The following is a 16,073-nucleotide window of genomic DNA, read 5'->3' on the forward strand; positions in this document are numbered from 1 at the left end:
ACATAATAAAGGTAATTCATTTGAAAATCCATCTGGTTAAAAACAAAAAAAAGATAAAAAAGAAAAAGTAGTAGAGTGAAGTAACTATAAAATATTATGCAATTAAATACAGAATCAACAAAACAGGGAGAAAGAAGCAGCACAAGGAGGAGGAAAGGACTAAACCAACAAAGGCGGTCATGTGTATGTGGGGGAGTGGCAACGGCAGGAGTGTAAGGGGAAGTGCAAATGAAGGCAACACTCAACAGCACACACTGCGAGGGGTAAGCTGGATGATTAGACCAAAGCCAAGGAGAACTGAATTCTGAAGGGAACAAGGAGTTTGAGATTTCAGAGCCAAGAAACACAGTTCAGAACGTAATATTCTAAAAGGATTAACCTAACAATGATGAAGGAAGAGAAAGTGAGTACAGTAACTTCCAAGAAGATGCAAAGGGCCAACTGTTTTTATTACAAAAACTACCTAAGTTTTACAAACAAGTCTAATACTCATGTGTTGTCCATCCATTAGGTAGAACCCCTGATTCTAACACTTAGGAAGGGCTTCTTTAAAAAATGAACTACAGGCTATGGATGATGGCACAGAGTGACAGAGTCCTTGTACTCTGGAGACAGAGGCAGAAGAATTAAGAGCTCAAGACCAGCTTGGGCTACAGAGATACATATATTCCCTATCTCAAACAAACTCACATAAACACAAACACGGGAGGGGGTGGGGGTTCCAGTATTCTTTTGCCAGTTCCAAGAGAGCTGATGGATACACATGTTCTTGACTCAATAAGGAATAACTGCTGCAATGAATAGCATCCTCAAAAAAAAAAAAAAAAGTTAAACTACAGCCAATCTCATGTGATTAAAACTCACCTTCATCCTCTTTCTTTTTTCTTTCTGTCGTCTTCTGAAACTGTCCTAAAAGTATAAAATCCACATATTCTGTCAAATAATTACACAAAAATGTCAGAGTTAAACATTAGCAGGAGTAATTCAAAAGACCATTTATCTGGGTACATGACTAAACTAGGTATCACACTATATATATGCACAGTCCTGTCATCAGCACTCTACATAGGCACAAAGATTGAATCCAGATACAAATGAACTCTTCTTGAAAGTTTTAGGATCTTAAAAATACATTTCAGGAAAATATAAGAGTGATGACAAAGCTCTTAGCTTTACCTTGAATAGCTTTTCAATATGGAGAGAGAAAATGCAAGTAAGAAAACAACAAATCCTAAGTTGTAAAATATAATTGCCATCTAAAACCTCCACAAGAGTGGAGTAAAGACACTGAGCTACATTACTAAAGCCTAATCACTCCTAATTCTAGTATGAATGGCAAGTGGGAGTCCACACACACTAACCCCTAGTTTCCAAAAAGAAATCAACAGGAAAAAAAGGGATTCAGATTTACTGTTTATTCTAGACCAAGTTAATGTATTAGGTAGGGTTCTTTCTCTGTCCTCAAAGGATAGCCATGATTTCAATTCTCCAGAATTTGGGGCTGATATTGCTCCCCATTAACAATGTTTTATTCCACAGGTTTGCAAATACATGCCCATGCCCATGAAACAAGAGCTAAAATAAAATGGTCCTGGCTGCTGCTACAGCCTAAAATAGAAGCCAGCAGGTACCATATTGGTTACCCTCAGCACTTATATCTCTAAGTGCATCTTGCCAAGCACAATGTAAAACTTAAATGAGATTTGAAATTGGTGTTTTCTTGTCAACAAAGCATTTTTGTTGTTGATTTTCAAGAGTTTCCCTGTGTAGCCCGGGCTGTCCTGGAACTCAGAAATCTACTTGCCTCTGCTGGGATTACAAGTGTGCACCACCACACCCAGCTCAGAAAATGGGTTTAACAAACATACCCGAGGATGAGTCTATGAAACCTCCAATGGTATTGAAATTGTTGGTTTCTTCTCTTTGATTTCTTTCTGTGGTTCTGAAAATCCAGCTTAGGGCTTCTCACATGATGTCAGCATTCTATACACTTGGCTATATCCCTAGTTCTCAATAACTTCTTTTCTTAATTTGTATCAGAGGGAGAAGGATGAGGGGTGTGTCTGATGTGTAGTGTGTGTGTACATGCGCACACAAGCAGGTCAGAGAACAACTTCTAGGAGTCTGTTCTCTCCTAGAATGTGGGTTCCAGAAGTCAGATGCAGGCCACGGAGCTTGGCAGCAAGTGCTTTTACCCACTGAGCTATCTAGCTGGCTCCCTCACTGGTTTCACTAAGAAAGCCTTTCCCCACTCTCTCGTCAAAGAAGTTTCTCTCTCAGCCATCTGCAGACTATGAAATCTGTCAGTTCTTTTCAGAACTTCCTAGAATCACACTCTTCACCTGGCTTTCCTCTCTTCTTGCTCCCTACCTTTGTTCAATGTTATTGTTCCTTTGGGCCAAATACTTGGACTTCCTCACTTCTCTCTCCCCAAGGGAATGAGCAACTGATCTCTTGGCTTTAAACACTACTATCTATATACTAACAACCAGGACCTCTCCCTCTTTCAAATCCCCATCTGGATATATATCTGGATATTATGTCCAAAATGGAATTCTCACTTCTATCTCTAAAACCTTCCTTCACCATAACCTTTTTTAGAGGAGCAGGTCCAAATGTTTTCTAACTGCTTGGGAATACTCTTAGGGTTATTTCTCTCTTACCAACCCCATTCGTCAGCCCCATTGGCACTACTTCCAAAACATGTTCAGAATCCCTCTCTGGCTTCATTTGCATGAACCTATGCCCTCCATAGTTAATCAAAACTAGGTAGGAGAAATGTCAGATCTTGTAAATTTTCTACCCAGAACCCTCCATTGATGTATAATAAAAGTTCTTAAAAGAGCCTTAGTGGTTCCCAGATCTGACCCTCCATCACTTTTTGGAACTTCATACCAATACCCTCAGCTGCTTTGCCGCCTCTGCTCCTGACACATACTGTGGGCTCCTTGCTGTTCAGTGCACATACAAGGCAGCTCCTGTCATAAGCCTTGGCACTGCTGTTCTCTGGGTTTTAAGTGCTTTCCTTAACTATCTACAAGACATATGCCTTCATATTATTCATGTCTTTACTCACACCCATCTGTCAGTAAGGCCTTCTTGCTGTGTTTTCTAGAACAGCAATCTTGCCATTACCACTTTGTCAGATACTGTCTCAGCTGGTTTTTACCTTAATGGCATTTAAAACTCTACCACATTACAAGGGTGAGCTGGCTACTATGTTTGTTGTGCATATTCCCCTAAAGAATGAAAGCTTCCAGAGGGTAGAAAGTTTTGTCTAGTTTTTGTCTGCTGCCTTATCACTGGCAATCAACCCTGGCATATAGTGCTAGGCTCATAGTAAGGATTACCAACGCTCTTAAGACTTAACTGCTCCATTTTAATAACTCCTGACACATCCTTTTCTGAAGCCTTCCACTCTGCTGCCTGATGGATACCTGGCTCTAAGGGTTGGTAGTCACACACAAACAGAACAACACACTGCTGGCGTGAACCTTAGTGGCCTTTAATTTTTATGTGCTGTGAACACCTTTGTAAATTTGCCAAAAGCCACAAACAAACATACTTTCTAGAAGTTTTATGCTGAAATTCTAATGTTTCCCCTGTTGTACAGTCATGGAGAAAAACAATATGACTTTGGAAATACCAAAGCTTAAAACAACTTCTCCGATAGGTCAGCCAGAAACCATATTAAGTCTGAAACACTGAGGTAGAAATCAAATCCCTTCCCCTTTAATGCTAAGTAATCATCAATATTTAATGCTATAGCACCTGCCAAAGCCATACATAAAGATTGCCCTTACAGGGATTTTTATACTAAGCTGTAACATAGTATCAGTATTAATTAAAAAAAAATATTTTATTAAGAATCAGTATCAATAAAAAGAAAACACTGTAAATGTTAAAGATACAGTCAACACACACACACACACACACACACACACACACACACACACCAATTCCAAAACAGCTGCTCCAGTAGATACTTGAAGAAAAGACTAAGTACTGAAGAAAATGGGGGGGGGCTACTTAGTCAATTCATAATATTATATAAGAGAGGTCCAAAGTCCTAAAACTAAGAGTGCAGAATTGTGGTATACAAAGTTGAAGGAAACAGAAACAATATAATTATTACTTGCTCTTTGCTCAATACAGCCATGTGTTCTTTTTATAAAATCAGCTTACAAAAGAATTTCTTTCTCTGTAAGAAGCTACAATCAGCCCATTTCCCTCATTCTGGTCTCCTTTGCTGCCCCCTACAATCAATCGACACTCTACCACTAGGTTGCTGCCCTTCCAGCCTACCAGCTTCCTGAAGCTTTGAACCCCCGTTATAGCGCTAGGTGACTTGACTAAGTCATTCTAATCTGCAGCTCTATTTGGGGATATCCTTCTACTTCTCTAGAACTGGTTCCTCATTCTTATTAAAAAGTCAGTGTTTCAAGGACCAAATATATCTGGGAACAGGGTCTTTTCTGAGACTGACATTCAACCAAGGACCATGTATGGATATAACCTAGAACCTCCACTCTCAGATGTAGCCTGTGGTAGCTCAGTAACCAATTGGTTTCCCAAAGTGAGGGGAACAAGGACTATTTCTAACAGGAACTCAATGACTGGCTCTTTGGTCTCCCCACCCCCGAAGGGAGGAGCAGTCCTGTTAGGCCACAGAGGAGAGCTTTGCAGCCAGTCCTGAAGATACCTGATAAAACAGGATCAGATGAATGGGGAGGAGGTCCCCCCTATCAGTGGACTTGGAAAGGGGCACGGAGGAGATGAGGGAGGGAGGAACTGGGAGGGAATGAGGGATCAGGACACGGCTGGGGTACAGAGTTAATAAAATGTAAGTGATAAAAATAATAATAATAATAATAATAAAAAGAAAAAAATACAATTAAAATATATTAAAGAAGCAAAATCAACAAAAAAAAAGTCAGTGTTTATCATGCTCTTGTGGGCCACTTTCACACAAAAAACAAACTCCCATAAAATTTCACATTCCCACTCATGCTCTCAAGTATCTCTTCTTCCCATCAATCAATGTTCTAAGCTGTTTTCAAACCTTTCCCCATGTCAGACATCCTGTAGTCCCCATACTCATCTCCAAAGTGAACTTTAATTTGCATCTATCCCTCACCCCAATTTCCTATACCCACAGTATCTGCTATCTCAGTGAAAGTAATGAACAAACTCGGAATTGCCCAAGATAGAAACCTGGACTTCTCTACAAGCAATTGTGTGTCCTACATAATCAACTTCCAGGTGTTTTGTTTCTTTAGTTCCTTCCTTTATGTTTCAATTTACTTAGGAGCTATCACCCTCCACTGAGCCTACATTCTTCATTCATATTGCCCTAACTGGTGACATCCAACTCAGATCCTACACCTGGACTCCTAGAATACAAACTCCTAAGCTTACCTTGTTTTTATAATATAAACAGTTCCTATAAAACATGACAGCACTATCTCAGTGTTAACTTAGACTTCAAGTTTTTAGATTTATACCCTAAAAAAGTTTAGGAAAAGAAAAATTGCAACACAACTCAAATAATGTAAAAAACACAATTCCACAAGCAAGCAGCACAACCTTTATAAAGTAACTAAGAACCAAGGTTTGGGGTTATATGAATGACAACACACTACAGTGATATTACAACACACCCAGACAGGTACAATGTACATCACAGCCTATGAGAAACAGGAACAATTTCAGCTACTGCAATGTATTTACCTCATCATCTTTTCTCTTTTTAAAAATGCTATCCTCAACTTCACCAACTGCTAACATGATCATCTGTACTCTTTGCAGATTGACATAACCACTTTCTGTAAGGTAACCCTGTAAGTGATAAAATACATGTAAAATGATCTTCTTAGAAAACCAAGTATTTCTGTTTTTAAATTATTCAAGAATAAACTTACCCCAGTTTTGTGTACCACGTTTTTGTATATGTTAACCAAACGGTCAATTGCACCTTCCCTGCCACCAGGAGATAAACATTATTCATTAGGACTAGTGGGCTCTGTAAAGTCAAGAAGGCTAAGAGGGCCACTGGCACATCCCAGATAGACATACCTAATCTCTAATGACGGCAAATGAGGAAGGAAATCATTCCCCACAAAGAAGCACATGAACACCCAGTCATCAATGCTCCTCTCCACATCAAACGGGAATGGTAAGCTGGCCATGGTGAGTTCTCTTTCTAGATACTACAACCAAAAGACAATGCTCACATGAAAGCAATGAAACGAACATATTTTAGGAATGCCAGTTCCAATAACCATTGAAACATACCTCCCGAAGGACATTCAGACGAAGGAAGATAAACTCTCCTTCTGCACAAGGAAGACTATCTGCAAGTTCATCATGCTGTAAGAAAAGCCGTGGAGATCATGTCCAAACTAATCCTGCTATTTTTTTTTCCAGCCATACAAATCTTGAGTTTTTCTAATGCAAGACCCATTTATATTTAAGTACTGAAATTTAAAAAGTTCACCAAATCACTTTACAATAATCACATCTAGACCAGAAGTAAGCAATTATTTGGTATGAAGAGCCAGCCGTTACATATTTTACTTTTGGGATGACACATATAAATGAATATTCTTTCATGTTCTAGAATAATTTTAAACTCCTTTTAAAAAAAAAATGGAGAGATGCCCCAGTGGTTAAGAGCATTTGATGACCTTTCAGTGAACCCAAATTCAGTTTCCAGCACTCACACCAAGAAGCTCACAACCTGGAACTCCAGCTCCAGTCAGTCAGTCAGTCAGCCAGTCTGCCTGTCTCTCTCTCTCTCTCTCTCTCTCACACACACACACACACACACACAAACACACACACACAAATTAAAACCTTTAAAGAAAAGCAGAAAATCTTTCATAGGTCACTATGAAAGACTTGTTTGCCAATACAGCACTGTATCCAGCCAATATTAGTATTTTGATAACTATTCCTCTGGTTCAATATTAGTATTTTGATAACTATTCCTCTGGTTCAATATTAGTATTTTGATAACTATTCCTCTGGTTCAATATTAGTATTTTGATAACTATTCCTCTGGTTCAATATTAGTATTTTGATAACTATTCTCTGTGAGCATTTGCACTCAGATACATGTATACTTCACGTACTCAAATGCTTGCCTGAAATCATATAGTATACTATACTTTAATATTTTTCACCTTTTCCCTAAGCACCAAATTCTTAAGTAAAAACACAAGTAGAAGGTACTACAATCAACCACATAAGCTCAAACAAACAGAAAACAGGAAAAAACAAACAAACAAGTATTATGATTAATATATATTAGCGTATATGATTAATATATCTGTAGTTCCTTAAAAAAACTAATCTTTCAAAATAGCTACCATTAACAATTCACATTCAATGAGCATCAATAGCTAAAAACTTAGTGTAACAAAAACATAAATTACATTGGAGAAACATAAAGTAGAAGGAATGAACAAGTACGAGCTTGTGAACACAAGTTTATCCCGCACTAATTCAAAAGCCGCGTCTCTGTGAAACATTTTATGAGGCGGTGTGGCCAGACTCAGTGGTTAACGGCACATTTTAAAGTGGTTGGAATGCACACCTTGTGGCAGTGGACATTCCCCATGATGACAGATCTTTCAAATAGGGAAATGTCCATCTTAAAGCTCTTACCTTTCCCTTCTTTTCTCTTGGCAAACCTTCACAATCCTTGACCTCATGTCCAAACTGATTACAAAGAGCACATGGTTTGGGTTTGTTTGGTTTGAATTCTTCTCTGATTATGGTGAAGTTAGGTTCATGTGTAGCAAGGCCAAGCATAATGAGATCAGCTATCAATCAATAAGAAAACAACAAATGAATGGTACTTTGGAAGCGTCCTTTACCATAATCAAAGAACTACTAAACAATGACACAAGAAAAAGCCCTACTGATCACAGAGCATAGAAATAAATAAAAAAGCTGTCCAGCCTAGCAGTAGTTCTGTCTACAAAGTAGTTCAAAGACATGGACCTACAATAAACCACCACTCAGGAATTGTATGTGGGAAACTGCCAAATGTAAAGTCAATGACATGTTTTCTAAAGTTTGACAGATGATCACTGACCAGGGTAAAATATCAAATCAGCAGAAGTTCCTTCTAATCTTAAGCAAGGCATCCAAGAATTATCAATCATCCCTGAAATACCCACCAGACAACAAGCCACCAACATATTCTCGTTTAACCCAAGAATAGTAAATCCTCAAGAAGACACTTACCATCAGCTCCACACAAACAGTGATGCGTATTTGGGTCATGGTTAGGCTGGGCTAAAAAAGAGAGAAATACATATTTATAGAAAAATACCATATGCAACAGAAGTACCACAACTTGCCATGTAGTTTTCTAGCTAATGGCCTGTTCATTGTCAGGCAGCGGTGGAAATAATACCCAAAGTACCCCATGTGCTAAGTAAATATTCTACCATTAAGCTACATCCCCAGTTTGAGTTGTATTCATTAAAACAGACCATACAATCAAACACTTTTGAATTTTACCTCTTTGTCTTCTAATGTAATCCATGATTTTATGTTCTCCTTCACCAGGCGCACTAGCATCAGATAATATAACCTATTAAAAAAGGTTTGTATGTTTAGTTCACCTCCCCAGTTTCTACCAGAACAAGGAAAAGAGCTGACTGACTTAAGAAAAAAGAGACAATTTCATTACTATGGTTTAGTAGGCAAAACAATGTCTAAAGAAGGTGTGTGCTAAACACTAGCACTACACCACTGATAACAAAGTTACCACACAAAATGGGAAAGAACAAAATGACTACAGTCAGATGGCATTAGTGCTACTGACCAGTTCCTAAGTTCTGACTTTGTATTATCAAAGATACAGTACCAAATCATTCAAACCCCAAGAACTATCAATAAAAGATTTACAAAGGCTAATTAAAGGGAAACACCTTAAGCTACAATCACAGAAAAGTTCACTCAAGTTTTACTTATATCTTCCTGAGAAATATCCATTTGTAAATACAGTCCCATAACTTAAATCTGCTACATTCTGATATCTGATGACACACCTACTTTCTAGTTAAAACTTTATTCTTTTATGTGTATTTTTAAAAATTATGAGTCCCATTTTTACAGCTTCACAGTGAGGTAAGAGACCAAAATTGGCATTAAGAGAAAATTCAGCTATATAAACCTGACCATGCAAGATAGCCCAAGTCCAATGATCTGGAGACCTTCACTTTTCTCTGACAGTCAACTAGCATTTTATAGAGGAAAGGGATAAATAATATCAGCCATATCAAAGTACAGCCTCGAATGATCACTCTAATCTTTCTGAAGTACCAAAGTGTGAAACTTACTGTCAAATTTTTCCACCCAGGGTCATTATTTAAACGATCAGCTATGTAATAGCGAAGGCATTTAGCAAGATTGTCCATGAACTCAGTTCCCTAAAATGATAGAAAGAAAGAAATTAACCTATCATTTAAGAGTTAGCAATAGCTAGCAAAGCCTGAGACTACTTACTGGTGTAATACAGTTGCTGTCAAATCTTTCTTTTATTTCTTCTGGAGGAAGAAAGCCACCTAGACAAAAGAGGCAAGGTTTTGTTTTCCCCATAAAAAGTGAAGTAAATTAATCAAAATTAAGGCAAAACGGTAATAAAGAAAATTCAAATATGAAAAAAAGATGTTTTCATCTAAGAAAAAGATCACACCCTCTCTGAGAGGAAAATAGCATTCCTCCCTTTTCAATTTAAATTAAGCTTTAACACAGTGGCTCTCAACCTATCTTGCAGCGACCCTTTAATACATTTCCTCATGTTGTAGTGACCCCCAACCATAAAGTTATTCTCATTGCTACCTCATAATTCGTAATTTTGCTGTTATGAATCATAATGTAAATATCTGATATGCAGAATATCTCATATGCAGACCTCTGAAAAAGGGTCTTTTAATCCCCCAAACGAGTCACAACCCACAGGTTCAGAACCACTTTTTTAACAAGACTGTCTTACAATACATAGCATATAAAAGATGCTACAACACAGAAACAAAAATCATGAGGTCCTTCCTCTATAATAGCATAAGCATTGGTCAATAGTTTTAATTCTGACAATAGTTCTTAATAAATCACTAAAATATTTTATCATCAACAAGCTGTAAGAGTCTTAATTACAACCAGCTGTGGTGGTGTATGCCTTTAATCCCAGCACTCGAGAGGCAGAGGCAGGGAAATTTCTGAGTGTGAGGTCAGCCAGTCTGCAGAATGAGTTTATGGCTACAGAGAAACCCTGAGGGTTGGGGAAAGTCTTAATTATAAGCTATAGCTAAAATAACTATACACTTATACACTTCACACCTCTAAACAAATTAAGATAGCATAGTAAAATTTAAAATGCAGGTCCATCACATCTTTTTCAACAGATGTAAAAAGCAATTTTATGACCCCTTTTGCCCTCCCCCCAAAAAATCATGACTTTTCTATTATACTGCTGTGGGTAGCACACACAAACAAATAAACCTGATAAAACCAATCAAATGTCACCCCATACACACTGAGTTGGAGGAACCAGTTCCAGTTGGCCTCAGCCTCCTTCTCCCACTTTCCTCTTCTCTGAGACTTAGCTGTAACCTAGTATGCACCAAGGAATTTTAAAGCATTGAGAACTGCAGAGAAAGGGAAAAGGTTTAACTTAAAGATACACTCTCCCTACCTTTGGCAAGTATTTCTTCTCTGACTCGCTGCTTCTCAACGGCTGCTTCCATTCCTTCCTTTGATGCTCTAAACCTCCTTGAACGCTGTTGGTTCATTTTGGCACGTGGTGCCTAAAAACATGTATCTCATGTTTACATAATGCTTTCAAAATATTCACAACAAATCTATACATTATTTTCAACATTCTCTTTTATCCCCATAGTAAATTCAAACTGCCTCTCCTCTCAACACCTTTGCATGTATCACCTAGTACTTTTAAGTAACTAAATTCGCTTACTGGTCTGTCATTCCAAAGGGGTATCATCAATAAGCCTAGCACTGCACAGAAAATGAATCAGAGTAAGTATTAAAAGACAATGTCAATGAATTACTTAAGTATGAGCCTTTTTTCCTGAAAATAACCACAGTCAACATTTTTTACTATTCAGCAGACTTAACTTGAGTCAGAAAACAGCAAGAACAAAAATAGGGACTTGTAAATGATTTTAGCACTTACCACTCCATCTATTGCCATGTAGAGGAGTCTTCTTGGTCTTACAATATTGAAAAGTCTATCAATGTACTCAAAAATTGCAACCATCATTTCATCTTCATTTTTTGGTGCTGGTCTATAATGATAAGCAAATAATGTAATAGAATATAGTACTTCTTTTGTGACTGGTGCTATCAATGACAAAAATAGATACATACTTGTCTTCAGGATGAGTACAAGGATGAATGATTCCATTCATATCCAAATACAGATTATCAAACTCCACATCATTTGGATTAGGTTTACTGGCATCAACTGGAATCTTTACACCATTGCATTCTTTTGGCTATGAAGAAGTGATAAGTAATAGTTTGATTGTTTATATCTAAACAAAGCAACTACTAAGCACAGTTTAAACCAATTTAATTTTAAAACTGGAAATAAAACACTTCAAGTGCAAATCAAATTAACCCTTAACCCATTAAAATGTGAACAACTTCTAGTTCAAAAGTTAATTATGTGAGATCACTGAGGTATCCAAGTAAGGTGAAGGGAGTCATCTTCATCACTTCCCATATCATTCAAAGTTCTATTTCATCTCCTTCCCTGCCATGAGCATGCTATCACATGATACCTAGAAAGTCACAACTACTGTCACACCATCTCATTTCCAGTCCAGAGATGACTCAGTAAAACACAAAAGCATCTGTGCCTTGCCTACTTTCCCAATGATTCCCATACTAAACCGCTAAACAATGAGCCTGACCTGCAACAGTATTACAGAGCCCCAGTTCATTTCTCAAAAGCTCCTACAGGCCAGGAATGGTAGCCAACACCTGAGCATAGCACCCAGGAGCTGAGAAAGGAGTGTCCAGAGTTCAAGGCTAGATAGTTAGTTCCACAGTGATAAGAGTAGGACCCCATCTCAAAAGAACACCTAAAAACAAAACACAAACAAAAGTTCCAAGAAAACACTGTCATCTCACTATTTCTCTCTATTACACCTTTTGGTTGAAAGTGTTCTTCCTCTCTACCAACACTCACTTCCTAAAATCTTAATAACTCTTTAGAGCCCAGATTCAAATCAAATGTCAATCACTTCACAGTATCTGTAACATATCACCCTAAAGACATGAACTGTTTCCTTCCTGAATTTCCTTAGAATTTTGCTTATCCTCTTATAACATCATCATAATTTTCAGATTAATTTGTTATTTCTACCCAACTACACTGTGAATCTTCAAAAAGTAGGGCTGTACTCTCAAAGGTTCTCAATTATACTTTTATAATGACAGTGCTTTTTGCCTTTTTCTTCCAGAGCTTCAGCAAAAGATTAGCACAAGACCCAGTCTTTGTTTTACTAATAGTATGAATCCTTAAACACACACAAAGCAAGAGAGGGAAAAAAAAAAGGGGACATAATTTAAAAGCCCATCATGTACATGCTAAGTCATGGGTAATCTTAAAACATTATGCTAAAGATAATAGTTACCAAAGACCACATCCTCTAAGATTATATGAAAAAGTCTCTAGAAATCTGTAGAAACAGAAAGCAGAAAATGGTTGTGTCAAGCTGAGGGCTCGGGAAAGGGTGAGAGAAACAAAAGTGACTACTGATGTGTATTCACTTCTAAAATTACATAACAGCAATGACCACACAACTATAATACACAAAAACTACTGACACTACTGGGCACAACGGTGCATGCCACTGGTCCCAGCATGTGGGAGGCAGAGACAGGTAGTGCTCTACCCATCTGAAGCCAGACTGGTCTTATGTAGTGAGTTTCAGGCCAGTCAAGACTGCATAGCAAATAATCAAATAAACAAAAAAGTGGTATTTCAAGAATGTAAATTTCATAATATAGAATTTATACCTCAAGAAGAATGGGGAATTGTAGTGAAAGTTTTGGTTTCTTTAAAAACTCAGTTATGTTCTACAAACAGGGTTTTGTTTTAATTCCAAGCATGAAATGTGAACTGCCTTAGTTTGTCCACAGCTGATAACTGCCAGCTGCAGTTAGTTTAATTCTGAGGACTCTCAGAGGGTATAAATACCAGAGCCCAGATAGAGGAAGGAGGCTTCAAGGAGACTCCAAGGGGGAGCGGGGGGCTCACGGAGACAGCTGGAGAAGCAAGAAGTCTGCTGCTGGATATCCAGATGACTGAGAGTGGTATGACCCCAAAGAACCCAATGACCCTAGCCAGGCAGAACTTTGTCCCTTCTGATCTTCATTCTCTCATACCTAGGGCTGGGGGTTGGAAGAGAAGTAGAGGCTTAAGGAACCCCAAGTAAAAGAGAGTTTAAAAGTAGCACCTACAGGGAATGAACATGATCAAAATAATTTTGTATGTATGACAATGTCACAGTGAAGCCTATTATCATGTGTACTTAATATGCAAATAAAAAGTTATTATTCCAATAAAGCTATTTAAGAATAAAATTCAGAAGCTAAGTTAGGTGAGGAAAACGCTCATGAAGACTGTAGTATATCTATATACTGGCCTGCCACGCCAAGTAAGATCTAAAAAGTGAGCTGAGTAGTTATAAAAATACCACTGAACAAAAAATTTAAGAGGCAGAAAATACACATTAATTAGATATTGTTCAGGGCTGAATACACATTCATTGAAAGCACAGAGACTAGCAAGGGAATGATGACAAACACTACTTCAGAAAAGTGGTTACCCAGAGGGAGGGAAGAGCATGAAAACAAGCCTCAATATATATTGTAAGTGAGGGTAAGGGATATGGAAGGAGAGAACTTTAGACAGTTCTACATAGATATATGCTGAATCAAGAGAGCTCAATTAGAGTTCCAGGACAGCCAGAGATACACATAAACACTCTGTCTCAAAAAAACAAACAATAAATATATGTATGTATGTATGTGTGTATACATATATATATATATGTCTGAAATTTGAAATTGTTCTAAGTACAAACAGTAACTTTACCAAGGAAACCCATGAAGATGTATGAAAAATGTACATACATATAATAGTAAGGAAAGGAAAAAAGATGGAGCAGAAAAAAATATTCAACGAACAAATACTAAAATTATCCTCTTTAAATATATTGCATCCTGTACAATAAAAGAAAATCCAGAGGTATCACCATCCCTGAGTTCAAGCTGTCCACAGAGCTACTGAAATAAAATCTACACAGCAATAGCATAAAAACAGACAGGTTGATCAATGGAATCTAATGAAAGACCCACAAGTAAATCCCACACTCCTGTGGACACCTGGTTTTTTATTAAGAAGCTAGAATTATTATAATGGAAAAAAAGAGAGCATCTTCAATAAATGGTGCTGGTCTAACTGGATGTCCGCATGTAGAAGAATTCAAATAGATCTTTATTATCTAACACCCTGCACAAAACTAAAGTACAAGTGGATCAAAGACATCAACATAAAACCACACACACTGAACCTGAAAGAGGAGAATGTGGAGAACAGCCTTGAACACACTGGTACAGAAGACAACTTTCTGAACAGAACACCAGCAGCTCAGGCACTAAGATCAACAATAAATGGGACCTCAAGAAACTGATAAGCTTCTGTAAGGCAAAGGTCACCATCAATATGACAAAACAATAGCCTACAGAATGGGACAATGTTTTCGCCAATTTCACATCTGACAGAGGGCTAATATATAAAGAACTCAAGAAACTAGATATCAACAAACCAAATAATCCAATTAAAAAATGGGGTACAGATCTAAACAGAGAATTCTCAACAGAGAAATCTCAAATAGCTAAGTACTTAAAGAAATGTTCAACATCCTTAGCCATCAGGGAAATGCTAATGAAAATGACTCTGAGATTCCACCTCACAGCCATCAGAATGACTAAGGTCAAAAACACAAGTGACAGCTTATGCTGGCAAAGATATGAAGCAAGAGGAACATTCCTCCATTGCTGGTGGGAGTGCAAACTTGTACAACCACTTTGGAAATCAGTATGGCAGTTTCTCAGAAAATTGGAAAATGATCTACCTCAAGACACAGCTGTACCACAAGGACGCTTGTTCAACCATGTTCACTGCAGCTTTATTCCTAACAGCCAGAAACTGGAAACAACTGAGAAGTCCCTCAACCAAAGGCCAGATAAAGAAAATGCGGTACATTTTACACAATGCGGGAAGGATGGGGGGAGAGAGCACTGGGAGAGAGAACTGCAATATGAGGGTGGGGGTTGGGGGAACCTAGTGCAATGGAAACTCCCTGGAAATCTACCAGAGTGATCCTAGAGAAGTCTCCTAGTAATGGGGATATGAAGCCGGGACCAGACATCTTCTATGACCAGGTAAGGCTCCCAGCAGTGAAACTGGGACACTCAACCTAGCCACAAACCCTTCAGCCTCCACACCACCCTGACTGCAAGATGTGCTGGGGCAATGGTGGCAAGTGGCACCGAACTTGTGCAAATAGCAAACCCATGACCGGTCCAACCTGGGGATCATGCCTTGAGAGGGAACCCATGCCTGACACTACTGCCTGGATGGCCAGGAACCAGAGGCAGGACAGCCCAGAGACCCTGTATAGAACCAAACATGACTAGCCAAATTTAAAACATAAAATGAAATTAAATGATTCCTAATGATATTCTGTTACACTCATAGATTGGTGCCTAGCCCAACTGTCATCAAAGGGGCGTCATCCAGCAACTGATGGAAGCACATGTATAGATCCAAAAACAAACACTAGGTGGAGCCAGGGCAACCCCTCAGAAGGGGGAATGAAGGACTGTAGGAGTCAGAGGGCTCAAGGACAACATGAGAACACAGCTCACAGAGTCAACTAAGCAGGGTTCATAGGGACTCACAAAGACTGAAGTGGCAATCACAGTCCCCATATGGGTCTGAGATAGGTCCTCTGCATATA

The 16,073-nt window shown here is 38.3% G+C and overlaps 1 protein-coding gene across 4 annotated transcripts in view; it reads right to left on the reverse strand.

Annotated features, from left to right (window-relative positions):
* Xrn2 (5'-3' exoribonuclease 2) overlaps positions 1-16,073 on the reverse strand; it is a 67,571-nt gene that overhangs the window by 40,699 nt on the left and 10,799 nt on the right. Inside the window, exons 2-14 of one of the 4 annotated variants that reach the window (XM_060383127.1) lie at positions 11,404-11,531; positions 11,210-11,321; positions 10,712-10,823; positions 9,523-9,581; positions 9,357-9,446; positions 8,533-8,605; positions 8,254-8,304; positions 7,669-7,826; positions 6,295-6,369; positions 6,076-6,209; positions 5,922-5,979; positions 5,731-5,838; positions 865-909 (exon numbers count right to left, since the gene is read on the reverse strand). In XM_060383127.1, the coding sequence (XP_060239110.1) occupies positions 865-909; positions 5,731-5,838; positions 5,922-5,979; positions 6,076-6,209; positions 6,295-6,369; positions 7,669-7,826; positions 8,254-8,304; positions 8,533-8,605; positions 9,357-9,446; positions 9,523-9,581; positions 10,712-10,823; positions 11,210-11,321; positions 11,404-11,531 (1,203 nt within the window). Of the gene's footprint in view, positions 1-864; positions 910-5,730; positions 5,839-5,921; positions 5,980-6,075; positions 6,210-6,294; positions 6,370-7,668; positions 7,827-8,253; positions 8,305-8,532; positions 8,606-9,356; positions 9,447-9,522; positions 9,582-10,711; positions 10,824-11,209; positions 11,322-11,403; positions 11,532-16,073 lie in introns of those variants that run through there. The other 3 variants (XM_060383128.1, XM_021646293.2, XM_060383129.1) reach the window with 3 other exon arrangements.

This window comes from Meriones unguiculatus, chromosome 4 (genome assembly GCF_030254825.1).
Source record: "Meriones unguiculatus strain TT.TT164.6M chromosome 4, Bangor_MerUng_6.1, whole genome shotgun sequence".
Lineage (NCBI taxonomy): Eukaryota > Metazoa > Chordata > Mammalia > Rodentia > Muridae > Meriones > Meriones unguiculatus.